We start from the raw sequence: 26,931 nt of genomic DNA on the forward strand, positions 1-26,931 counted from the left end.
ATATTAACAGGTTAAAGCTAGGTTCTTGTAAAAAATGTAAGTAGATCTGTTTGATGAATTCAATTAGCATAAAAATGACAAAAATGATAGGCATTTTTTATTACCGTGAAAATGTCATGCATTGTAAATATTACATTTAACTACACTTATGATTAGAAATAGCTTTTGCAATTTGGATATTTGAATAGTTACACTTTATTCTATTCATGCCCAGTTTTGTTGTTTTACTGACATGTAAAACTGTGATATTTTGACAGGATCTTTCCTTTTTAGATTACAGGGCTGATAGTAATTTCTGCAGAAGAGAATCATGCTTTTACATAAAAACCAAGTTTGTTACACAGATTTTAGAGAAGATACTCACTAAGCTGGAAATCAATGCCATTATTTCAGTACAGAAATAAATCACCTGGCACACGTTGAGTCCGTGCATTTGTTAACATCCATGTCCAGTGTTACACTCTTCAGGAGATAGTAAATGAATATTTGGTGTGACCAAATATGCTTTATGTGTTCGCTTGCATGTATTCTTTCTCTAATCAGCTGAAGAATTATACCACACGTATGTTAGTATTACAGGTCATCACATAGCAAGGTTAGACCAGTAGTTAGTGATGCTTTCAAACACTGTCAACTTGTCAGTGGTTTTAAGTGCGAACAGGCGTCACATAAGTGCTGCAGAATGAGAATGGTGGTGTTTGATAAACGTGCTTGGATATATTTAGCACTGATCTACAAAGTGTTGACTTCCGAGTAGTGTTCAAATGCCAATGAATTATTTATTGCAGTGTCTCAGGGTACCATTTTTACAAAAGGGAAAACAAAGGTTAAGTTACACGAACAGTGCGCCCTGCTGACCCAACAATAGATGGCATCCACTGGTAACCAGTTTCCTACTGGACTTAGGTGGAGGCGGAGGCATCAGTGTCTCTGCAACCACCTCCAGGAAGGCAGGAGAGCTGCAGGTGATCCTCGGCTTCCCACAGCGCTTCATTTTCAACCCCAGCTTTGGTGCTCTGATGCCAGACCTTTCAACAATTGTTCTTCAGGACAAAAAGAAATAGTTTTTACTGGAAGGCTCTTGCCAATGTCTGGTGGGTTTTTTTAAACCGTTTTGAAACCACCTTGAAAGTCTTACTGAATCATTATGAGCAATTTGTGACTAGCTGTAGCATTTACCTTGTGGGTAATCACTTCTGCAGCACTGCTTCTAAAGCATCTTTCCTGCCGTCATCTCGGGATGGTGGTAAGACTCTTCCTGTGAGGAAGATTGGACTTGCACCTCTTGGCAGGAACGAGCTGGAGGACTGGCCACATCAGTGTTTTAATTTGGGTTGGTAGCATGTTTCTGAAGCAAGATGTCCCACTCATCCCCATCTGTGGGCCCTCGCTCAGTCGGAGACCAGTCCTGGAGTGCACCTGCTGGATTTCTTTTGGGTGAAAAACAGCTGGGAGAGCTTTCAGGAGCAGGTGGGTGCTGTGCCTTGGTTGCTGAGAGGTCTTCAGCCCGGAGGACCTGCCCAGAGCCAGTCCCAAGCGAGCAGACCACCTCACCCCGATCACTTCAAACCGGCAAAAACTTGAAATGCGTATGATATACTTACCCGGTCAGCAGCAGCAACGGTGCACTCTGTGGTACGATCCCATTTATGCGATGGAGCCAAGATGTGTGTGACAGATGAGCCTCAAATGCCAGGGAAGATTGTGTGCTGCTTGATGCTTCACTAACGGTGCTGAAAACCAGATTTTTCATGCATCTTCCATAACAGTTGGTGCCAAACCTTACAGAAATATTTTGTAAACTAAAAACTTTACATTAAAATGTGCAAAAGAAATCCACCACCTTTGTATTTGAAATAGTCTATTGTTGAAAGCATTTGTGCAGTGCTCGTATTTGAATATAGGACTTGTTTGTGCAGCTGGTACGGTATATGACACCAGGGGTGCCAGCATATGATGATAAGTAAACAAGCTATCTGCAAATACATTAGCATGAAGCCATGCCCTTAAGCTTCATGATAATTTTTTAAAAGTTGATCATAAATATATGCATGTGCTATTTGCTTCTCATACTTTATCCCTGTTTGTAGAGAGAGATAAGGAATAGTATCTGCAGCTAAAAATACAGAAAAATTCCTTTGGAGCATGTGTGTGTGAGAGAGCATGTGTGTGCGTGTGAGGCATTAGGGTTCTTTATGGTTTTTGTGGTTTTCCTTAAACACCAAGCATGTGGGTTCATGGTGTCATGCATAGCACCAAGGGTCATTCCAGTTGCTTCCAAGTGCCGCCTCCCCAGAACTGTAGTCCTTTACCAGGCAGGGAATGTTGGCAGCCTCTTCTCATCAGGCTGATGGTCCATCGCAGAGGCAGGTGCTGTATCAGCTGTTGTCACCTGCACATGGAAGGAGACAGCTGAGGCTGGAAACAAACACAGTTCCTGCTGTACATGTTGCCCGGCACAAAAGGCCCTTTTCTTTTGATTTCAGGCCATTGCCCTATTAGAGATCTCTTTTGCAGACAGAGCAAGCTAAATTTTAAAGTGTTCTGGTTTAAAAAGATAGAATTGTGGCCAGAAGGAACTAGTCCACCAGTTCCCAGGAGAAAGGACATCTTGGAAGGAGATTCATGGCTGTCGTCATCTTGTGTCCAAGCTTAATGGGGACATTTTAGTGATCTGCACAACAGCGTAGATTCCCAAGTCAGATGTCCAGGAAGTAAAAAGCAGCCAACTAGTAGCAGGTTGTTAAACTGTCCCTAAGCCATTGGACCAGCATCATGAAAGAAATTTCTTGCAGCCTCAGTTCTGTGATTTGATAAACTCTTGATTTAACAACTGTAATTTTTCCCTTTGGAGTATATATTGTTTTAAGAAATACACTTTGTGTCAGAAAAGCATTCCCCCTATTCTAAAACATTGTGTTTCACTGCCTTATTGCATCGTGATTCTTATATGCTAAGAAATAATAGTAAAAATGTGCTGCTTTCCAAATATTAACATCATCCAACCCTTTAGACTGAGTGCCTTCAGAAACTTACGGCAGCAACTACTTTCTCCTCCATAATCATTGCTTATGGAGTTATTATATCTGAATGGCCAATGATCTATTAAATATCTAGTTGATCTTGAAGGCAATCTCTTCATGGCTACAGTGCCTGTTTACTGGTTTTGTAATTGCATGTAGCAGAAGTCTAATATGAGTGGTATGTCAGATGGCACATTTATTCCAGATACAACAAAAGATTCATTGAAATTGAGACTCAGATTGATTTCACCTAAGGTATGAAGCTGTTCCACCATCACAACTTGAAAGAATCAAATTTGAGCAGGGTGACCAATGCAGTTTTGATGAAAGGTGAGGTACAGACTGGCAAGGCAGCTGCAGGGGTCAGCGAGATGCCACAGTAACTCTGTCCCAACACATGTATTTTTCGATGTGATATAATTCTTCTAGCTTTTGAACAGAAAAAGAGAGAGAGCATATATCTGAGGAGAATAGCAAAAGAGAAATAGGCAAAGCTTGAGATCTTTACCAGTCTTTTAACTGATGTTTGATAGATCTGGGGGAATATCAGTAGACAAGAGAGGACACCAAGGACAAATATAGGTCAGCAAATGTGTCGCAGAGCTTCAGAAGTGCAGAACAAGGGTCCATCCTTCTCTGGAGATGTTTTATTCCTATGAATAAGCAGTTTAGTCTGAAAGGTTTCCAGGAATAAAAATCATTGTAATGCGGTTTTTAATAAGAGATAAGAGTAGAGTGACAATTCTCATGCCCTTTATTGCTGCTGACATTGTACGCTGCGAAGGCTGCCCGAGCAGCGTGCAGTGTAGCCGCTCCTGCAGAGATCACGTGTGGCTGTGCCAGAGGTGAACTGGAGCTGGTTCCTTGGACTGCTAGTGTGACTCCCAGAGTGTTTTGAACAGGTCAGATGTGACTCCAGTGGAGGTTTGGGTTTTATGGCTCATCAGAATATTTAACCTCACGTAGGGAAACATACCACTTAGTAATTAGAAGCGGGTATAGGTTGAAAAATTACTCTTGCATAGTTGTTTCCTGAATACTGTCGCGGGCATGGGAAGTATTTATATGAACTGTGCCGAGTGCCTTCTGTAGAAAGGCCATATCTTGCAGCCACAGTAGTAAAGTGTCCATTCTGTACCCATTTCAGCTGAGCAAGCTACAGCCCATGCTAGGGCAGGGCCTTTGGCGGTTCCCACAGACCTCCAAAATTTTGCGTTTAATATGTGAATACACTGATGTTTGCAACGTCATGTTTACAACGTTCCTTCACATTTTCTGTATGTTAATGTTTCTTCTTCCATTAATGACGCTGAATTTTGTTTTCACATGTCAGTGGGGAGAACTCATCTGTTTTACACTACGGCCATGCTGGAGCCCCAAACGATAAGACTATTGAAGATGGAGACTTGTGGTAAGTAAAGGATTAGAGTTCATTTGATGTGTTTATTACACTGTCGGTGTTTCCATACACGCATTGTATGCACTCTTAGGCTTACTAAAATTCACGTAGGCCCACCTCTCATGCCTATCCAGGTCCCTATGGATGGCATCTCTTCCCTCCAGCGTATCTACTGCACCACATGGCTCAGTGTTCTTGGCAAACTTGCTGAGGGTGTACTCATTCCCACTGCCCATGTCCAATTACTTTTGGAGGAGTTAATCACCAACATTCAGAAGAGTATATCTGTTATATTACTTTTGTAGCATGTGCAAAAGGGTACAGGTATGTATTTTCACAGCTGAATGTAAAGGTGTCGAGGAAAGCAAATAAGTATTATCATAGATAAGCTCGAAAGCTATTATGGAAAACAAATTGAATCTCAGAAGTAGAAAAAATATGCCCAGTCGGCTACCATTCTGGGCACATTTACAGTTGCTGTAGAATGAACTTGCTGAATAACAGATAATTTCTTTTTAATACTGTAAAATTCTCCTACAATAGTTTATGTATTATCTTCATCTGTGGTGAATAGTTTATTATTCAAATACTAAAGTTAATTTATTGCAGGACAAGAGCTTTGGCTTATGATCACACTCTGAGCAGATAATGTGCTGTGCAGTTTTTTGATCAGGCAGGATACACCAACATGATACTGCATTGACTGTGGCACTCAATCAAATTTTCAAAACAGTATGTAGCCTGCAGGAACTCTCATCGTATGTTACTGGGAGAAGATATGCCACAATGCATTACGATGTCCTGTATTTAAAATAAAGGCATTTAAATGGTGTGGGGAGTAGTGTTACTGGCAACCTCAGGATGAAAGGTATATACAGGACCCTTTTACTTACAGTCTCTGAGGACATTTTGGTGGATGGTTGAAGTTCTTCCTAAACCCTGAGAGCACATACCAAGGCTCCACAAACTCAGATTTCCTGCTGCATTGGCAAAATCCTAAAAAATGTTTGGGTTTTGTTAGCCTCAGATATCTGAATGTCAGAAAAGCATAATCTACCAAGTACATTGATTACTTAAGCATTGCAAAATGACTGTTCTGCAACCTCAGTTTGCAGCCATCTCAACAAAGAGAATGAGGTTTAACCTCGTCTGAAATAGCCTCTTGCTGAAACAGTCCAGGAGCATCTTTGCCTTGATGAGATGAAGCTTGTCAGGTGCAGGCTGGCTTTAGCAAAGAAGTGCTCGGGGTGCATGAGCACCTGCCCAGGCTTCAGTCCCTGCCCTTGCCCCTTACACTGGCCGATACTCACATAGCCTTCAAGCTTTGTTTTACATGATTTTCTTGGTATTTTTCTCAAGTGGGAGTAAAGAAATTATAAGCAAATGTAATTTCATTTGTGTAAAGACAATTTAAAGAGATGCTCATTTGCCACAGTTAAAAATAGTGTTTTGGAAAAAGTCTTGAGCTACCGTACTTTCATTGCATATAAATTATGACACGGCACTACCTGGGTGGTTTTACTGTATGCTTTTACAAATTTCTAAAATGAGTATAGGTGCGTGCATACAGAACAGGTTGTTAAAATGACAGTATGCTGATTTGTGTGTATACGTTAGAGTTCATGTATTTGACTTTCAATTACACTTTTAATAGCTGCTGGGAGCCCTCTGTTGGATAATCTTAGGAAGTCCTGAACATAGGGATAAAATGGCTTTACTTCTGGTGAAAAAGAAGTGGTTTAAGGGTTATTTCTGCTTCTGCTAGTATTTTGGTACAAATCTAATTTAACGATTCCCGTACTTGTATGTAATAGAACCAGAAGATTGAGTACTCACTATGATTTTTATTAAATTATTCAGTAGAATTTCATGCCATTTTCTTAATGTTATTTAGTGGATATGACTAACATTCAGAGTTTTGCAGAAATGTGCTGCTCAGGCTTTTTATGTCCAAATCAGTGCAGTGCAGTAAGTGTTAGTAAAAGCACCTAAATGCTAGGAAAAAAATAATACATTTGGAAGACTAATGTTTTGCTTCCTTGAGACACTCTAGTGCATGCTTTGTTTGCTCTTTTAAGAATGTGAGTTACAAGGATTTGGTGGTATCAACAGGAGACCATAAGCAATAATACTTGCACTATTGCATTTTTAATACATTTTTTTAAAAGCTATTATTCTGACTTCTCCTTTAAAAACTCTGGCAAGTTGAGAACAGCCTAGTTTTATGATGTTCATTTTTGAAAATTACATCAAATGGGTTTATTGTTTCTGTAAGAAGCTGGTATGAAATTACATCTCCGATACTGCATTATAATCCACTTGTTTACAGGTACAGTTTCTGTGCCAAAAAAACCTCTGAAAGGCAAGAACTGTAAAGACACTTCTTGTTAATATGAACTGTATTTCAGTCTATGAAGTATTAAAACCAAAATAGCTACTAGCACAAAGCATTATAATTGACGTAGAAATCAGTATTTTTAGGGAAGCTTGTATATTGAATAGATCCGTGCACTTAACCGATGCTGATATTAAAAGTAAATATTGCAGTAACAGCAAGTCAGTGTTTTAGAGAAGTAATTCATGTGCTGTAACATCCATGTGGTGAAGTATGATCAATATGGTCAAAGTCAAACACTTTTCCTACCAAGTATCTATTGTCTCTATGGTCAAAAAGCTCGTGAAGACAGGCTGAGCACCCTGATGAATTGCAATTCTGGGCACTGTACCCTTTCACTTGGTATTACCATAAAAGAAAATCTTCTACTCAAAATGTTGCAAATCATGGCCTGCAGTGATGATGTATGGCCAGGGTAGCATACAAATACTCATTTTCTTCTGTCATCTTAAATCTGTGACAGCTTGGATAGACACTGAGCCCAAGACCGAGGTTACCATTGCATTGTGTGCCAAGACACCTGCTGTTTCTGTAGGGAGTCTCTAACTACATTTTGTAATACAAAAAGAGGAGTCATAAGCACAAGTGGTTGTTGTAGTTTGCAGTCTCCTGCCCTGTACATGAGGGGCCTCCATCCAGGTCAGAACCAGAAAGTAACCAAACGAAATTTTCTAGGTTTTTTTTAAGACACCCTTCCAGTCTCCAAAATCCAGTTTGGATAACCAAAGGTTTGGTGGGGAGCAGGATGAAATTAAAAGTTGATATTCAAGAAGAAAAAATCCCTCAAGTAAATTTAAGGAGCAGAGATTCGACTCCCCACTGTGCAAAAATCAAGAGCAAATGAACACCTGGGGCTCCTGTCCATCGAATGGCATCCCCTGTAATATTGTTATTCCTCTCCCCTTTTGCAGCTGTTTTGCTTTTATTTGCACTGGGGGAAGAGATGGGTTCAGTGGTTAGAGAGCTGTCATGGGAGATGGAAATCTCACCTCAGATTGATCCCTGACTTTGGCTGGAAGTTATGTTTTGACTCTGGGAAATAGCATCTGTGAAAAGTTCAGTCAAAGCCAGTGTGTTTCTGCAAAAAGTATTGGTCTCCACAGATCGGCATCTGCAATCTGAAAAAGCCGTCTTAAAAATGAAGAAGGTAGATCCCCCAGGTCCTCCCTTCTGTTTTCTGCCCCTGTCCTAGCCGTGCAGCAGCGCGGAGCCACGGCAGGGCTGTTGGCGAAGGAGAAAGCTGGCCATCGAAGTGGATGGGGTGCAGCAGAGGAGGCCTGGGGTGAGAGAAGCGTCTCTTCTCACCTCTGCGCTTCAGTGGTTTGTTCTGGGAACCACTGGAGATGCTGAACCTGAAGTGTGTACTTTACATTTTGATTTTGAGAAGGTGTTTGTGAAAATGATAGTTTATTGCATTCAGTTTGCTGCCTAGCAGTTTATGCAGTCTGCCTTTGTGAGTTCTGGAGTTGCTGCGCGCCAAAGGCACGTCAGGAGTTGATTGTTTTATTGCAATTGATCAGCAGGGCTCCTGCAATGTTAGACAAATAGAAAATGCCTCTATGATCTTGAAATAGAGATTGATTCCTCATGATGAGGCTCACAGTTAAATAATAGAAATGTGAGAAAATAAGCCTGACCCCAGATGTCACTGAAATAGATATGCCTATTACCTGAGATGGTTTTCTGCAGGTGCCACGAGTCACAGGTCTTGGTCTTTTTATGGCATCTGACAAATGTGTGGCTGAAAATTCAGCACGTGGTGAGCAACTGTTATTGGCAGGTTCACTGACCTTCAGGCACTTTATGACATTGGGGAGGGATCAGTTGTTCCTTTCTGGCTTTGCAAAATATCAAAAATAATTGTGTATTCTGCTGAAGCTCTCGGCATTTTTAACGCTTTGAAATGTGCTCCCAAGTCTCCGTGCTAACGAAGATCTGCAAGTCATGTGGGCAGGTCCCCCCTCAGGGTTCCTCATCGCCAGGAGACCCCGAGGCTGGGCACACCCCGAGGAAGATGGGAGCTTTGGTACCTCCACCTGTGGGTCCAGGGCCCGGAGCAGCTCAAGCAGTCGCTGGGGGATACCAGAGCTCACTGGGGTGGAGGTCTAGTGAAAGCCTTCGCCTTGGGTGAAATCATGAGTAAGGGAATTGCAGCATCAACTGCTCGTGAAGTGCAGCAGACCTCAGAGAGAGACCGCTAACCTTGTATTCACAGTGGGACTGTCGACTATTTATAAAATAAAACCAACTGGAGAAATTTAAATGGAAGCAGACTGGATCGTCAGATGATATCTTTCATTTTATTTTGACAGTTTCTTTTAACGCTCTCAGATTTAAGCTAACAGATATCAATGGAAGTGTTGGGAAAAGCACAGTATTCTTGGGAAAGCATGATGTTTCTTGCTGCAGAAGCTGACTGCTATTTTCATGACCTGCTGGTGATGGCAATAAAACAAATTCCACCTGCAAATAGATTACCAGAATTTAAGCACTAGGAAAATTTTGTTAGTTGCACGTATCCTATCATAAAAAAGTACAATCTTAGCATAATGCATCTGTGTGAAATGTTTAAATATGTCTTTGCAATATTAGCAGCTGTTGTTATTTGCTTAATCAAGTAATAGAGTTGGGATTATAGAAAGCAGTCTAGTGTTGCAAAAAGACTTTAACAGAGTAATTTAGCTCTGAGGAATATTTTTGTTTCTGTTTCTTTCCTTAGTATCCAAATGCAAATTTAAGGCACCAGAATAATGTTGACACCAGGGGGCACTAAAATAAGTGCTTTCTGGAAGGAGATGATTGTCCCATGTTTTGATATTGGTAATGTGTTATACTTACTTACCAGACGAAAGGCACAGGAGCCTTCCAGGAGCACTGCCTTTATGTGTATAATGTGCCTTCCACTTGGGTTGTGTTAAACTTGGGTTTGTTTCCTTCCATTTGGCATTTAATCGTACCTTTTAATAATTTGCTATTATTATTGCAACTTCTAGTGCTGTCAAAAGATCCTCCTTAACTAACTCCTCCTGTCATTTCAGAATCTTTGTTCATCATAGGGAGTTTTTCTTGACTGCAGGTACAGATAGTTGGGAAAGGTTGTTCAGTATATCACAAAGAGAAGGTGCCACATGTTTGCAGCTTTTTATTTTTTAGTTACTCAAAAGAGGCAAAGGACAGTTTTCAGGCTTCCTGGAGTTGTTGGTCACTCCAAGGTGTGTGAAGAATAATTGCAAAAGAAAGTTGCTTATTGCAAGAACTGAGCAGGTTCGATTGTTCATGGTTATTCAGGAAGGCTAAGCCTTCTATTAGGTAAAATAGAAATTACTTTGCTAATTTAGCTTCTTTGGTCTAAAAGTATAATATGTGGTTTTCTACAATCAAAAGATTTGTCATGTTCTGTATAAGCAATGTGCATTTATCTTTTATATAGGCACACAATATGCATATGCAGTATACATATTGTGTTGAAACTATATCAACATATTTATCTTAATATTATTGTAGTGTTATTTGTAGAAAATGCACTATTCTCTTTTTTGCAGGAATGAGTAAATTTGTAATATAAAAAGAATTTATGAGTACTGAGGCACTATCATTTATTTCAGAAAAATATTGAGAAGACTTTCAGTAAGCCAACTAAAAGACTTTTAGCTTGAAAAAAGTATACTACAAAAGATGATGGAAGTTTACTGTGACTCTTTTTCCAAACTTTTTTTGGAATTCACACTGTGTTTTATCAAGTTTTACAATACATATGCCAACCTATAAACCAAACTTAATTTGTCCAGGTGGGGGCAATGTTGCATTAAAAAGCAGGAACTGACTGATCTTTTTTGCATTAGATAGTACAAGTCCTCCCTTTTCCACCCGAGGTACTTCATTGTCTGCTATTAAAACAATTTATCCTACGGAACAAAATATTGTATTTATTACTTCTTGAGAGCACTACTTTTAAGATCCCAGGATATTAATGTGTCAGATGTAAATGCTGAAGTATTTTATGTGGGCGAGACTGGTATTTTCATTTGGCCTCATGCATTTTTATATGCATTTTGAAGTTTGGTGCTGTAATAATATGCAAAAATTACGGTTAGCTTTAACCTTTCAGTCTGCAGTTTTGAAACAACGTGCTGTTAGTTATGGTTTTGTTTCTAATAATAATACGAACTACATTGCTACTGCTTACTGGTTCATTGCGAAATCAACTGGCTATCCATTTCAGAAATAATTCCTTTGGCTTGATTCCTCTGTTTTGATTAGTATTTACTATTTTCATCAAGTGTAGGTATTTTTCCTTTTGTTGTACCTATAGACTATTAATTTTATGCTAATCTGGAAAAAATTAATTTGATTAAAAATAGAAAAATATATTTGCTAGAATTAACAATAATTTTGCTCTAATTGAATATGTGTTCTGTTAGTAATGGTTAATTCAGGCTCTGAGGTTGCCTACTGTCAGAAATGTGTAAGCCTTTTAACCAAAGCAGAGGTTGCTAAGTATTAATAGTGTCCCTGCTGTAACAAATTCTGTCTTTCCTTTAAGTGCTGTGTTATGGTCCGCCTCGTAATTTTATGCTTTCTATAGTGTATCTTAAATGTCTTTTTAATTGTCACCTCTAAATTAATTTTATCTGTCACAGTTTTAGCTTAGTATTCCCAGCATAGTCTGAAAAAACCTGACAGCATGAGGTTGCTTTGGCTGCTGTTGGACTGATTTGACTCAGGTGTTCATCTCTTTTAATTAGAAAACAAGCAGGCATTTTTTAATAGCCATTGTTTTGATATTGATCTCTTCTAGATGCCGTTTAGTGTAATCCACTTTTTATGGTTGTCTTTGTTAATACAGATATACATAAAGCATAAGTACTCTTGGTGAATGTTGCTTATTTTGGATGGATTTCAGTAGCAACATCTTTCCCCTTGCTCTTGCTGTGGGGAACTCAATTGTATAGTTCAAAATACAATTTTAAAGGGAGTCTGCCTGGCTTTTAAGCCACTGTATGGCTCAGCGGGAAGGTACTGTTTGTCTCCAGCACACCCGTTGGGTATGCTCCCTGAACCAGGTGTAATCCCCAGTCCCTGTCTTTGGGTCAGTGTTGGGTCTTCTGCATCTGTTCAGAGAACCACTTGTTACCCCATGGGGGAGGCAAGATCTGGCAGAGGTGGGGCCCCAGGAGGAGTCCTTCTAGTGCAGGGCTGCTCTGCGTCTAGTCGAGCCAATTTAGGTCTTTAAGGCAAGATTATTTCTGATTTCAGCTGTGCGTTGCAGTACTATACTTTCAATTTGAGGTGCTGCCATGAAGAGTAGGTGTTTCTTCCAAATCAGGGAAAAAAAGAAAGTTACTTACTGGCTAGGGAATGGGCAGCTGCCTTTTCTGAAATGTTAGTTGCTGCCTTCCCTGCTGAGCACTTGGTTTGAATGTTTGGACCTTTCCATGGAAAGGCTAGCAACTGTCTTCTCTGGTTTTTTGCATTCAGTTGTCATTTTCCACGGAGAATTCTGAACCTCCTGTCTGGTGGATTCCATCTGAGAACTCATAGTTAGACAATGTCTAAGAAACTGAACAAACCTGTACCGTTGGGCATTGTCTCAGTTTTCATCATGGAAAAAGACTGGAAGTGTTAGCCTTTGACTTACATAGACATGTGTGTGTGCGTGAGCGTGCAGTGCGCGCGTAAGAAAACTTCACAGTATTTACAGTAAACATCACCAAGTAGGGTCTGACACCTCACCTACTCCTGTGGTCTCTGGTGGTTGTTTGTCCAGGCTAGGGAACATAGGTCAGTGTAGCGAAGAACAGCTGCAGAAGGCTAAGGCTCTAAATCCAAATGTTAACATCTAAGAAGGGTGGTCCACTTTAGAAGTATCAAACTTCTACAATTCACTTTCAGTAGGTACCTTTTGTTTCTCGGTAGACATCTAGAAATGGACTGGTTTAGTTAACTGGAAAATGTTAGTAACATGGAAATGTGGCTGTGTTGTTGTTAAGCTATGCTGGTGTCACATTCTGGTGAGGTTTGCTGTCCTCAGTTTAATGGGGAAGGACTCTGCTGCCAGCACAGGTTTCTCCTTGCACGCTGCAGCTCTGACGTCTGTGCTCTGTGTCTGAGCAGGTCAGTGGAGCCATGAGTGCCCAGATAGCACCTTTCCAATGGGCAGGCTCCAAACGGAGGGAAACTGGCCAAAACTTGGGCTTTGCCACCATCTCTGTTAGGTTGACTTTTCAGCCAAGAGTTGTCTCTGCTAAAAGGAGTATTGTTGCTTATTAAATATGCCAATTAAAAATGGATAATAATTAGGATAATAAAGCTGGAAAAAAATCACGCATTCAGCAAAAAGACAAGTCAAACAGGTAACCCTTTTGTCAGAACTTCAGCTGAGACTTTTCCTGATCTCGGGCATGTTGCCTGCATGGGTCTAGCAGAGGTGTTCAGTAGGCAGTGCTGACGCTTCACCTTCTGTGTCTTGTGAAGCCTCCATCGCTGCCACCTCCTCCTCCTCCTCACCCAGCTACACTGGCTTGATCGTCCCAGTTCTTTATCTGTGTGCAGCACTTCTGTATTAGAGACATCTCTCTGCTTAGTGGAAGTGCTGTGAGGTCGCACTCAGGGGTGAATTTGGCTGTAAACAAGCCAATTAAAAGTTTTTGGCTCTTTGCTCTGGCAAACTTACATTTTTAATAAGGCATTAATGTAAACTGCATGTGACTGAAAGGGGGGTTGTACTTGATCATGAACATTGGTTTATTTAGTGCAGAAACTTAAGGCATGCAGTCCTCCAATTATCTGTAACACTCTGTGAAAGTCCTAAGTGAGACAGTGCTACAAGAGAAGCAAAGATGGGAAAGTCATGGAGAAGGTAGACAAGATGAAAAGACACAGCTGAGGACACCCGCAAAGTATATGGGGCCACCTGATTATGCAAATCACAGCTAGGCAAAGAATAGCCACATAGCCATCCTGTGTCCTTGTAACTGCATTACTTGTGTGGGCTACAGGATCTTCTTCTGAAGAGGAGACTTAAACAAAAACTTGATGTTTTCTTGCGAATACTCAGAACACCATTTCCTGTGCCAGAAATATTATCTAGCTTTTTTCTGTGGTTGCTCTTGACTCCCCGAGGTGCTGACAACAGAAAACTGGCCTTAAATCAGTGAGCCAAGCCTGACTTCAAGACAGAGCTGGTACAAGCTCTGTGTATGTGTGTCAGACAGAAGCTGCTCACAGGAGGACACCTCTTAAAAAAAACCACAACAACATCCTGAACATGGTAGGACTTTACACTGTGCTGTTCCAGGTCTCTCTTGGAGTTTGCTGTGTTATCTTACTCGGAGTTGCTTTATTAATTGATAACTCTTGGCTAGTCAGGATGCAAGTGAATGAAAAAGTGTGTGTCATTTAATTCTCCATTTACTTACTTGTGATATCATTTACTATAAATCATTCTTGTGGTCTGCTATTAAACCACCCTATTTCCAAACCACTTGGCATGTTTCCAGAGATGTGTCTCATAGAACTGCTGATACCTAGTTCCCTTAATCTGGAAATTGCCTTCGAAGCCTTTAACCGAATGGGCAGATTTTGTTAGTGCGTGAATACGTAAAGATTTAATTGCTGCCTGAAGTGTAAAGCACAGAGCGCTCTCTGTGAACTCAACACAGAGTACGGCGAGATCACACAGAATGAAATCTCCAGCTGGAGATGACTTGCTCTTACTGCAATAAGGAACGGAAAAGGTTGTGTGTGCCTTTATTCCTGCTTTGCTAGGACTGGGCTGGCACCAGTTCATCTGGCTGACTTACTTACAGGTATGTTGGTTAATAAGGGCTCAAAACCCTAAAACCTCAGTAAACGTTGCTGAGTAAAGTGCATCAGTATTCATACCCATTTACCTTTAACCTGAGGTACGAGGAGGGCACGGTAAGATATGGTGCTATCAGTTCTCTAACTGCTAACCTTGCACACCCACTCGGGAGAAGGAAGATTTTGTCCTGAGAACAGAAGTTGGAGAGGATGTGGGTTGGAGGCGGGTGACACTTGGGACAGCCCCATGCTGGATTGTGTTGCACCAAGAGGAAATCCACCTGGGATTCACTGCAGTCATTGCTCTGCGATGTTGACAACTGCAGAAGAAGAACTTTTTTTGTTGTTTTTTTTTTGGTAACTGTTGTGAGGAGATCCAGTTCTCTGAGTGTACAGACCAAGCAGATCTGTAGAGCAGGCAGGTGACAGCTCTGCATGTTAGCTCATGGGAGCAGCTGTAGGCTTCCCAAGAAATGCCTGCAAGAGCTTGTCTTTGGGCTGGGTTGATGGTTGGATCATAACGATTCATACACATGGCACAGATATCCCAAAGAAAGTGTTGCTTCCCATTGTGATATTGGCCATAATTTGCTTCATTGCCTGGCAATTTCAAATTATTTGACAATAAAAGTGTCAGCAAGCCTATAAAAGTAAAACACATGCTTAGAGGAAGATGATGCTGTATTTTTTAAAAAATGGAATACAGTGACTTTATGTAGAAAATAACTGTGGTTCTTTATAATCCACAGTTTTCAAATCTAAAGTGTTACATGAAGTGTTTATGGTGCTTCACAGTGAGATGTTAAGAAAGCTAAAATTGATATAAAATGCATATTATCTTTCTGGGCTTGAAAGACAGAAATGTAACTATAATTTTCTATTTTGTGATGCAGTATTCTGTGGAAGTAACATGGCCTCATCTTACTTGACCATATTGTTCCAAGGGGACGGGAGGAGAAAAGAGCATTTGTGCATCATGTTGTGCAGTGTTTTAGTTACGATGACTGACTTACAAACCTGCCGATAGGACTTGAAGTATTTTCTCTGAATTCCTATTGTGTGTTCCTGCATGGGGAGCAGAACTCAGTTTGGTTGGACGTGGAAGGGCCCCTGCCAGCGGCACAGGGACCTGCCGGAAGGGGCTGAGAAGCTCCTGTAAGGAGGGAGGTACCGGGCCAGTCCTTTCTGCAGTGCTGTGGTTCTGCTTCTTTGTGACTTGGTACCATTTTATGTAGAAAATGATTTTAAGTTGTGGTGTCAGACCTCAAACCTGTGAAAAGAATGAAATGCTCTTTGTCATTTTGAAAGGTGACTTATAAATAGATTCAGAAGGCTTTTTTTAATTATTATTCTGTTGACTAACATGGTATTAATGATATGTAAGCAAGTCATCCTGTCAGTAGAGCAACTGACAGGCTATCTGATGTTTCTCATACTATGCATTGTTCGGTTTTGCTTAACAATGTTTACAGTATTATGCAATATGCTTGGGAGGACAGATTATATATATATACACAGAACTTAAGCCTCCCTTAGGAGAGCTATGCCCATGTTTTCAAGAAGGAGTTTGGAATATTTTTGCTATGCATCTTTTGCTTGCGATACAGCTTCTTACTAATTCTAGAGAACAAACTGAAACAGTAACAAGGAATTTTTAGAGAGTACTCGGGTCTCATGACTGTTAAATCTGCTTTATACGTGATTCACTTTTCACCCCGAAATGAAGCCAGGTAGTTTTTTGTTGCTTTTGCTCCTAACAAAGTGATGCAAAGGAAGATTATCTTCTCTCTCGGAACATTTTGAAAGAGATTTTGCTGTGTAATAAAAGACATCATCAGCTTCAAGCTAAATCAGTGACAACTTTGACATAGAACCGCATGCCTCTCTCTGATCACACTCCTTCTCTGGCCACCTTCCTTCTCAAGATGCCTTGGAAATGGGGCATCCTCAGACACATCATCTCTGCATTCACTGAAATCAGTAATTGCTGAAAAAGAATTTTTCTGGGGTGAAATTTTTCTTTGTTCAACAGAAAACAGAATTCATGATTAAATTTTGTAATAGACAACATAGACATTCTGCCAGATATGTAGTACTTTATTTATCTAATAATAGAGTTTGACCATACTTTATTTTGTTATCACATATATTACTCTACATTGCACAGTTCTTAAAAGGTAAGCCATAGATCAAGATGCGTATAAGGCCTGTTCTCATTTGTGCATGTAATTTGTTTAGATTACTGCTATATTTGATAAGTCCACAGAGCATTAAGCAGTTGTTTCTGTGAATGGACCTTGTAGGACTGAATTTTCAGGCAGGTAATTTTGTACATGCAACTGAGAACATACTGAAATATATTAATAATAATACCTGAATTGCTAGCACTTACCATCTAATTTCAGGGTAAAATAAATGTGGTTTTTTTCTAGGGAGCCAGGGTTTGAGGAACCTGCTTTTAGAAACTTTTTCCAGTTTGCCAATAGGAGAAGATAGTAGCTCACATGCATTTTATTTTATATAAATGTGCTTCACCACTTATTTTGCCTGGCAAGCAAAGATATGAAACTGCAGTCTTCTCAGGCTCCCTTTATTTCCTCAGGATAACTACAATATTTGGGCCATTTCCATGTCTTGGGCAACATTTTAACTAATGGATATGTTCCCAACTGAAGTTAAATGGAAGAGAATTCCCACTAAGAGCCAAAATATCTCCCAAATGTACAGTTTGGTTTGGATGCTTTTTCACTGAAGCATACAGACTGGATGGTGTGTTGTGCTCTGAGGTGGAATTTGAAAGATCATCTTCCCTCATGTCTCCTCTTGTCTGGAAGCCAAGAAACCTGAACAAATGGTGCTTCCTGGCTTGTGAGCCTTGTTTTGGAGTACCGTCAGCTTCGTGATACATTTTTTCTGTTACTCAGTTTTCAGTAACTCAGAAAACTATTTAACAAACACCAAGGGATGAATGGGTTTGAGAAAATGCTGATAATTGTGAGGTTAAAGACATAGCTAATATTTTGCCCATGGTAAGTTCGGAATAACTATTCTCCAGGTAAAAATACAGAAAGCTTAGCAACTTCCAGTAGACGCGGACAGGGAGTTGGGAAGCTGTTGCTCTCAAATTTATCATCACCATGCTGAATGGATTCTTACACCTGTAAATGTAACAGAGTTAGGCCACAAAACTACTGCAAATCCCACAAAGCACCATGAAATGTTGAGTGGTGGTTTTGAAAGGATTCAGTCTGGGGTAGGTTTGTAGGTTTATAAGTAATCTGAAATTTGTATCTTGCTGGCACATTAGAGAATGTAGCAGCTTTTTCTCTATCCTTAGATTTTCTGTGCATCATTAGTTATTTATAGAAATGAGTCTAACCATAAGATGAAAACCCAGGCAGAGTTGTTGGGGTTTCTGATTTTGAGGTTTGGCTAGGCCACTTTACAATTGCGATGTTGGTGTCAAATAGTGATTTTTTTTTTTTTTTAACCTTGTGGGTCTGAAATTTGCTGTCTATTGTGTATTTTTTTTTCAGTTAGCAACTTGCTGTTTTAAGATACCACATTTCATATTTAAGTGAACGTGTACAGTTCTCTCTGTAGCATTCACCTAAGGAGTTCGCTCCTGTAGCTTTAAGCCTTGTGCAGTTCCGCATCTGCAAACCGTGGGATTTGTTCCTGAAGTTCCAGTCCTGCGAGTCTCTGCAGATGAACCTTGCCCAGTTTGGGGAGGCTGGAGATGACTTCAGCAGGACTTGCAGTCGCTGCAGAGATTTGTTCATGGAGGAAATTTCAGGGTGGATTTTAAAATTTGTTGGAGTGAATATTTGTGAATATGTGTGTGTGTATGCAATGCAGCAAGAAGAGTCCCAACCCTGCTGAAATATTATTTGACTCTTCCGCTGTTGCCTTCACTTAAGTATTGTCCATTGCTTTCAGTGGCAATTATGTCGAAAGTGGTGAACATTTACAGCTGAGTGCTGTAGTACGTTTTGTGGTACTTGTACATACCCATATCTAGTCATGTATGCTGGCTGGGGACAGAGCTGCACTGCACGTTTTTCCTAATTACTGCTGTAATTAGGACTCGATGGCAGAGGGCGTGCCCCAGTGGAGTGTCCTTCTGTCTGCTCGTGTTGTCTGACTGACTGCCAAGGGTTAGGGCAAGACACTGATCCTGCTGGGAAGCAGAAGCAAGAGGAAGAAAACTCCCAAGGTTTTCAAACCCAGCGAAGGAAAAGTTCTATTTCTTACTAAAAGAGTCTCATACAGTTATTTGAGATGGTTGGCAGAAGACCTAAATTAGCAGATTTCAACTCTGAGCTCCTAAAAAATCAGGAGGTCATACTAATACTGTGTGTCAAGACCTAAGTCTTACAGGTAAAATGTGCCTTCTTGTAATGAACATATGATGAACTAGGGGGATTATTTGCTCAAGTATTGTTTGGTCCAGATAGTTATTTGCTGATTTTTGAGCCTGCTGAAACCAGTGCAGTGCCTTATCAGGTAGGCTCAAAAAGCGTATTATTGCAAATGTCTAACCTGGTTCTCACAAGGGTGTAGAGACTCAATTGCTATTCTTGCAGATTGATTTCTGGCAGCTGAGCAATCAGTGGTGAATCATTGGTTCATATATAGAATAAATACGCTTCTCAAGGGGTAAATCAGGTTTCTTGTCCCCATAAAAGAAAGCAATTAATATTTTTTTCTTTTACCTCTGATGCAGAAAACTGTACTAAATGTTCTTCTCTGCTTGAATCTTCCCATAATACTCGTTTCTTTAATCCCTGTTAGGCAAGTTGTCTTAAAGGAAAGTTTATATTGTTAGCAGTTGCAGCCAACCTTTATCAGGGACGTTTTATTTAAACCATCAGATCCATTTTGACACTTAGATACAAAAGGCCGTAATTTAACTAACATTTCTCCATTAAGTTTTGAGGTTAGACCCTTTATGTGGTGCTAATATTTCTCAGGAAAGGAAAAAAGACCATGTTTTTTTTTTTCTGAGAAGAGGTCCTAGAAACTGGAACTGAAGAGCTTGAAAGAGATTCTTCATGTGTTTTTTGTCTTTCTTCCCGTGTTCTCTCAGTGTCTCCATCCAGGATCAGCACAGCCCGTAAGGGTGTCTGTTTAAGCCATGTGTAATGCAGATCCTCTTCTGCTAGGAGATTCCTGGGGACTGCCGTCTTATTTTACTTAGGAACAGCATTCAGGTGTTGATTATATGGCCAGCTAACAAAATGGAGATGATTTTCAAGTGCAGAGCAACAGAAATGTATTCTGTTCTCCTATTTCTTTGGGATTCAATTTTCACTTTTCGCCACTCTGTTTCCTTTTTAGCCTGTTTGATATGGGAGGAGAGTATTACTGCTATGGCTCCGACATCACCTGCACCTTCCCTGCAAATGGAAAGTTCACTCCTGACCAGAGGGCTATTTATGAAGCGGTGCTGAAGTCATCACGGGCTGTAATGAAAGCAGTCAAGCCAGGTAAAAGATGGGTGCATGAAAAGACAAGCTTGATGGCAGCATTCAGGCCGTCAAGACAATTATGTTTGGATTTTAGGAAGTGCTGGAAAGGAACAAGATGAGACAAATAATTTCCATGTTTAAACAGCTCCTAGTGGAGGATAGAGGTAGGGCACACAATGTAACACTTTTTAAAGAAATAGCAATAGATAAACAGTAGCAATAAATAAACAATTAATAATAAGATTTAAAGGTACTTTAATCTTCCATATTTTTTTTTCTTGATTTCTTTAATCTAGTGGTGACAGTTGTTACTCTGGTGTGTGTTTACACTGGCACTCATCTTTTCAACAAGCTCATACCAAAGACTGAAATCAACATGTGTGTCATGCTTCGACTTGTTTCAAGCATTTTCTGTATTTTAGTTATAAGTTCAATAGAATTGCTCTGTTGAAAAAGAGGATGGAGTGTTCATCTTTGGGAATGACACTCAATTAGCTTTAAAAAGCTTTAGAAACCACTGGCTATTGGGTGCTGCACTGAGTGCTTTAAATTGTAGGCAAGTGAATTCACCACGTGTATATTTTCATGATTGAAACAACTGTCTGGCTTGATGAAAATCATATTTTTCTCTGATTTTGCTTTTAGGGCAGCAAATAAATGCTTTTAGAGCTAACTGCTGGTGCAATTTTGAGTATTCACTGGTGAAGGTACTTGAGTATTACTAATAGAATAGCTTTGAGAAAAATGCACTTAATGCACAAAGCACATGCATCTTTTAAATTTACCATATCAGCTGCCAGTCATTGGGCCTTGAGTGCATGGACTTTCTGGATTGCCAGTCAGAACACACCTTATTTTCCCGTTTACCAAACTGGTAGCACCGCTGCTCATTTTAGCAACTTGGGAGTAAAGTTCATCCACAAAATCAGACTAGATATTTTGCCATTTTAATAACAACGTGCATTCTCCATCATCTGCTATTTCTCCCCTGAAGAATCTTGCTCTTGTTCCTCTGCATAGTTTGCTTTGCATTTCAGTGCTGCCTTTAATTTCATGTAACATTTTGGGCAATATTTCATGCTAATAAGTTGCAGACTATCTTCACAACTGGAGAGCTAGTATGATGCTATATTCAGAATGGTGATCCTCAGTTAACGTAACACTTTATTTACAGTGTCAGAAAATAAGAAGTTATTAAGCTAAGTATTTCTGAAAAGTAGTTGCAAGGATTCTTTACTAACCTTGGGAGCTTGAGATTCATGGATGTGAATTATTCTTAATGTCAGAAGATGGGATGGAACTTTTCTGTTCTAACTGTGCTTTAGTTGTCTTGCCTGCTTGGAAGAATGGTGCAGATGCATTTGTGTGTTTTATGAGAGTAATAATCATGCATTTTTCGAGCTACAGAAAGCAGGTTAAACACATGTTCTGTGCACTGGTTCCTTGGTTTGGTTCATTTGGTACCTCTGTGTAGTGAAGTGCAACCTGGACCTTTCACACTCTGTTGAGTTACAGATCCAGTTTGAGTCCTGCAATGTGCAAAAAATGTCACCATCTGCAAACGTGCTTTGTAGGTCCATATGGCATGTACCTTATTTCTTGTGCAGCTTTTAACCTATCTGTCTGCTGATGCAAAAAAAATATAAAAATATAATATTATTGCGTTTTCCTCTGAGCTCTCAAAAACATACTAAAGGGCAAAGACTTAACTACTGAAATTCGCATGAAACACTGGAAAAACTATGAAAAACTAGGTAGTTGGCAGAAAAGTATTTACAGTGTCTGAAATGAATTTACAGTAGTCTAAAGACACTTCAAACTGAAATGATGATTTGGATTAGAGAGAGATTCTCTTCTATATACAACATTAAATTACTTTAAAAATAAGATATTATTCAAGTACTTAGTTTGTTGTTTCCAATCAAAACCTTTTTCTTACTAAAGGGGACATAAGCAATAAGACATTTCAATGAAAGGCTTTCATAAATCCTTTAAAAGAAATACATCGACTTTGTACCTTCCATCAAATTTCTTTCAAAATGTTTTGGCTAGCTGTTTTAATTGAACACTGGGACAGATAGAAAAATCTGCCATGTCATGTACTGTTGGACTGCTAGTTGAAAAAGGCATTAGATCTCCTGGAAGGCTAATATTCCACTGTAGAAAAACAAGAAATAGAGACGCTGACCTTCCTAGTGTGGTGAGAGTCTCACACTTATCAGGCTGCCGAGAAAAACCTCAGAGCCCCTGAAGGGGTGGCTGGATACTGAATATATTGTTAGTGCTGCCCAGAGAAAGTTGTCTCTGTGGGAGAAGCTGCAGCTTCCTTCGCCTTGTTGACCAAACGGGATTTGTTAGCTCATTGACTGAAGCAGCAGGGTCCACTCCTGGGGCAGGCAGGTGCTGTCGCGGACGGGAGGGGGTGATGTGAACTCAGCTCCCAAGTGTCTCTCCTCCCTGACTGATGGAAAGTTAATACTTTATGTCTCCAAAAAGGAGGCAGAAAAGCTGACAGGTCTAGAAGCACTAATTGTAAACCCAATCCCATCATATTTTAGTCAGATTTGCTGAATTATGGAGGCCTTTTTCATTTTGCTATTATTTTATTTGTTGTCATTTCCCAGGGTTCCTAAGATCAAAGGCAGTGAAGTGACTTGGCTCACGTGGCAGTAACCATCTGTGGGCCAGGCTGCGCAGGAAGAGTGTCCGCAGGAGAGACAGCCACTGTAGAAAATGGTATTTCTCTTTGGCTACGGAGTCGGAGCCTTAATTGTGCCTTGTGGCAAAGGATCACAGGGGACAGCTAGTTGTTGTCTTCAGATGGTTAATGATTCCCAGAGTCTTTCTCATTGCAAGATAGAGAGCGAGTACTTTAGGGAGAGTCACTAACCAAATATTGGGTTACATAACTGTGTTTATGAAGGACACACATTTGCTGGCAACCTTAAACATTTTATGTAGGTGTGTGTAGTTCAGAGATTTGTATCTCTTTTTTCACTTTGGCTCTCAAATGAACCTAATTGACTCTTGAATGAAATAGCTTTCTGAGTGATAATGGACCTCCTAATATCCTTTGTTTATACTTCTGTATACAGTTGTCATAATTTTAAAAATGCTCCAAAACACTGTATTTTATTGCAGAAGAGCATTCATCTGACTCCATCCTGTGCATGGTCTGATCATGCAAACAGCTCAGATCACATATATGAGTCTTTCTACCTTCCAACTGAAAGAATTCCATCTGTGAGCCAAATAGTATATTCTGAAAATTAAGAAACGCTCTCTGTGGGATTATAGCCCAAGTTCAGTGTAGTTATCATTACTCCTGCCACAAGCTAAATCTATTTAAAATAAAAGGGAAGAAGGACGTATCCTGTCTTGCATAAGCAGCAATTTTGAAACTACTGAACATGGAACTCATATGAAGACAGTGATGCTTGTCAGTGAAGCAAGAGTCATGCTTGTGTGGCAGTGTGATATTCATCTCTTTCTGACAAAGCCAGGCTTATGATCCAAAATTTCGGAGGAGACTGTTACATTTCTTAGGAGACATTCTTAATGCATTGAGTCCATCTGGGTTAAATTTACTCTTCTGAAGAACTAAAATACAGAGACGTGTGGAATATTGATGCTTCCATTCACTGAGGCATCATCTACTTTTTACTCAGAAGAATAGAGATTTGAGAAAATATTTGTCTTTACATAGATATTCTACATTAAAAGAATTCTTGAAAGAGAGTGAAATTTTAAAGCCAAGTATCCCAGAAGTTAGCATCCTAGTTTGTCTCACTTCTGCATTGTGTTTTAATCTCAGATTTACTAAATTGGTTGGGGCAGATTAGGTGCTCTCCTGGAGCACAGCTCCCAGTTTACTTTCATCTGAAATTAATTCAGCTCATGCACTTCAAAAATCCACTGTGTAAACCAAAACCCAGTAAGTGGGGACAGCAAAGAGATTTCACCTGCGAGGATGAATTGAATTAAAATCATCTTGTAGGTACATCCATTGTGTCTCAGCCTGCTATCTTCATGCAATGCATGTAACAGAAGAAGCTGAGCTAATGAGCAGCTATTCAGTAATTTATTTTAACCTTTTGCTCCATGCATGGCCCAGGGCTGTTTATTGCCTCCTACTCAAAAGGTGCTCTGAATCCAGAATTATTAACATCCTCACCCGATTTTCTCAGAGTGCTCATCATATCAGAGCACAGGTGCTTGGCAAGCGGTAAGGTCGTTTGCGCTTCATCGTAGTGATATGGAAGCGTGCAGCAGTTCCCCTTCTGCAGGCCGTGGCAGACAGGCTGGAGAAGCTAGTCTAAAAGCTGTTGACTTTTTTGGGATTCCAAGATTGGAATTTGTCAGACTTAAGGGAGTTGAACATTGCTCTTGCCCCAACCCCAGCTCTTCTGACCTCTGCTACAGCTGTGAGTGCCCAGCTTTTCTGCAAATCAGACTCCAGATTGTCAGGTCAGACACTGGTAAAATGAATGAAAATTATTAATGAACAAATGTAAAATAAATAAATAAATAAAAATTTAAAACTGTTTTTGAAGCAAGTTGCCTAGCATCCTGCCAGGAGTCTGAGTCAAGAACCGTTGCTAATTCCCAGTGGTAAAATTCAGGTGCGTTTGCCATGCTTGCTTTTCTGCAGAGTCTCTTGTTTCTTTTCCCGTGCACTTTCAGCTTTTGCAACAAGTGGAAGAGGAGCTATATGAGGAATAGGTGTCATTAGTGGTCTAGCAGGAGCTGTGCTTGCCTTGGAGTTAGAGTCTTCTGGAAATAAGGTAGCCTTAGAACTAAATTAACTTGGGGCTTCCTGTGGATTTGCATCTTGTGGTTGGGAAGAAGCTTTGGTTGGTCTGATGGAAGCTTTTCCACTGCGCTGAGGTACTTCTGAGTCTCTCCTCCATGTGAACTTTCCTGTCTATAGTATACACAAGAATGAATGTGGCAGTTTTGCTTGCATCAGGTCTTTCTGACTTTTAGCTGACTGCCTCCATTACAAAATGTAATGCTGGGTGTATTTCTCTGGTGAGTGTCATGGAAAATCTCCAGAAGGTTTTAAAAGTTTTGTTCTAGGACGGAAAAAGGCAACATCATCAAAAAGTCCTTGCTACTAGTGAAATCCCATCTAAAGCAGTTGATGGTCATAACTAAAGGACTAGAGCGTAACACGTCAGCACTGAGGGTCCAAGAAAAGCTTGCACAGACAGCATCAGTTGAGGTTGCCTAACTCTAGAGTCCTTGATGCTGTTAACCATAAAAATACTGCTTTTAGTGTAGCTCTCCCCCACCCCTGTAATTGCCCAAGCTTGAAGAAGCAAACTGGGGAAGGGGATGGGGGAGGCAGTATTGTGTAGCAGAACGTCAGTAGGCATAAGGCTGTATAGTGTAATGGTTAATGGCAGGGTGTGAGGCGTCAGCTCTAAGGTCTGTAGTTCCTGCAGTGCACAAGTGTCATGATAGCAGTTGAGAGTCTGAACTTCAGGGGTAGATTACACCCTTTTGTGAGCAAGTTTGGTGTGTCTGTTGGTAGTAAAAACATCTGAAGATCTAGAAAGGGCATATGTGTGTTGTTCCCAAATCCTGCCTCCATTCTTGGTCGCAGTCACTTAAGTTAGATCCAGTGTCAATGTCATAGTTTTGTTAACCATCATTTGTCATAAGTTATAAATATAAATCTATATGAAGAAACGTGTAAAATAATTGCTTTTGCTGAAGGTCCATTGCTGAAACTTCTGGAAAAAAAATTGTTGAAGAAACATCGTTTTAACTTTGAAGTTAACTCTACTCTGAGTCAGGTTTTGGACCAGATACCCTCCTGTTGTCCTCCTAACCTATATCACTCCACAGCTCTAAATATGTTCTGAAACATGCAAATGAAAGCGACAGTGATTTAAGAAGAGATGTTGGTGAGAGCCAATGCCTGTGTGCTCAACTTTAGCTCCTAACAAGGGAAGTTATGCTTTGCAAGCCAACAGATAGTGATGAACTTTAGTTTCTGTGTAGAAAGCACATTGATATTCAACCCTCTGAGTGTCTTATATGGATGGTATGTTCTGATATGGATGCTTTATTGTCTGTGATACATACAAGTCCGATACTGTTTGAGAAGTTACTGTGGAGTAGCTTCTTTTTTATTCCCTAGCAAATGTGTATTTATACTATGTCCAGCCTCTCAAGCCATTTCTGTTATTTATTATTTGGATTGTTATCTTGAGTATTTAGAGAACATGTATAACTAGAGTTCTATAAATATAACACCTAGTTGATGAGGACAGTATGGTTTCTACATACAAAAAGTTTCTATATGCAGTTTCTGTTTATAGAAACATTGAAGTTTCTCTAATGTATTAAATCTGCTACTGTGCTAAGAAGAAATGAAAAGGACATATGCTTATCTTTAAGCTTTGCAATTAAAGCTATTTTGGATTAATGCACTAAATCATAAGCCTTTAAGATTAATGAACTAAATATTGGAGCAATCACATGCTTTCTATTTTCATCCCGTTGCAATTGCACACTGGCACCTCCAAACACTCCTCCCTATCTTCCCTGTAGAGTAATGGAAAGTCACAGGAGAAGGGGAGGGAAAGGAGCTTGATATGCTTAGCATTCCGGGTACTACTGCAAAACTTGTGTATATTTTAAAAAAATGAACAGAAAGATTTTTTTTCAATCTTGAAGTATTTGAGAGGAGAGGGAGAAAGAATTAGAACACCTCAATCAGTAAGTTCTATTGTCCTAAATTCCAGTTTAAAAAAAAAAAAAAATTATCTTTGTCTAACAAACTGCTCCCAAGGAAGAATTGAGTAAGGCCAGGTTGGCAGCCACTCAGTT

The 26,931-nt window shown here is 40.0% G+C and overlaps 1 protein-coding gene across 1 annotated transcript in view; it reads left to right on the forward strand.

Moving 5' to 3' along the window:
• Nucleotides 1-26,931, forward strand: part of PEPD (peptidase D) — a gene marked incomplete at its 5' end in the record, with an annotated part of 127,816 nt that overhangs the window by 70,675 nt on the left and 30,210 nt on the right. Inside the window, 2 exons of the mRNA XM_009870010.1 lie at nucleotides 4,357-4,434; nucleotides 19,961-20,109. Of these exons, the coding sequence (XP_009868312.1) occupies nucleotides 4,357-4,434; nucleotides 19,961-20,109 (227 nt within the window). The remainder of the gene's footprint in view (nucleotides 1-4,356; nucleotides 4,435-19,960; nucleotides 20,110-26,931) is intronic.

The sequence above is a fragment of the Apaloderma vittatum genome, unplaced genomic scaffold, assembly GCF_000703405.1.
Source record: "Apaloderma vittatum isolate BGI_N311 unplaced genomic scaffold, ASM70340v1 scaffold12065, whole genome shotgun sequence".
Taxonomy (NCBI): domain Eukaryota; kingdom Metazoa; phylum Chordata; class Aves; order Trogoniformes; family Trogonidae; genus Apaloderma; species Apaloderma vittatum.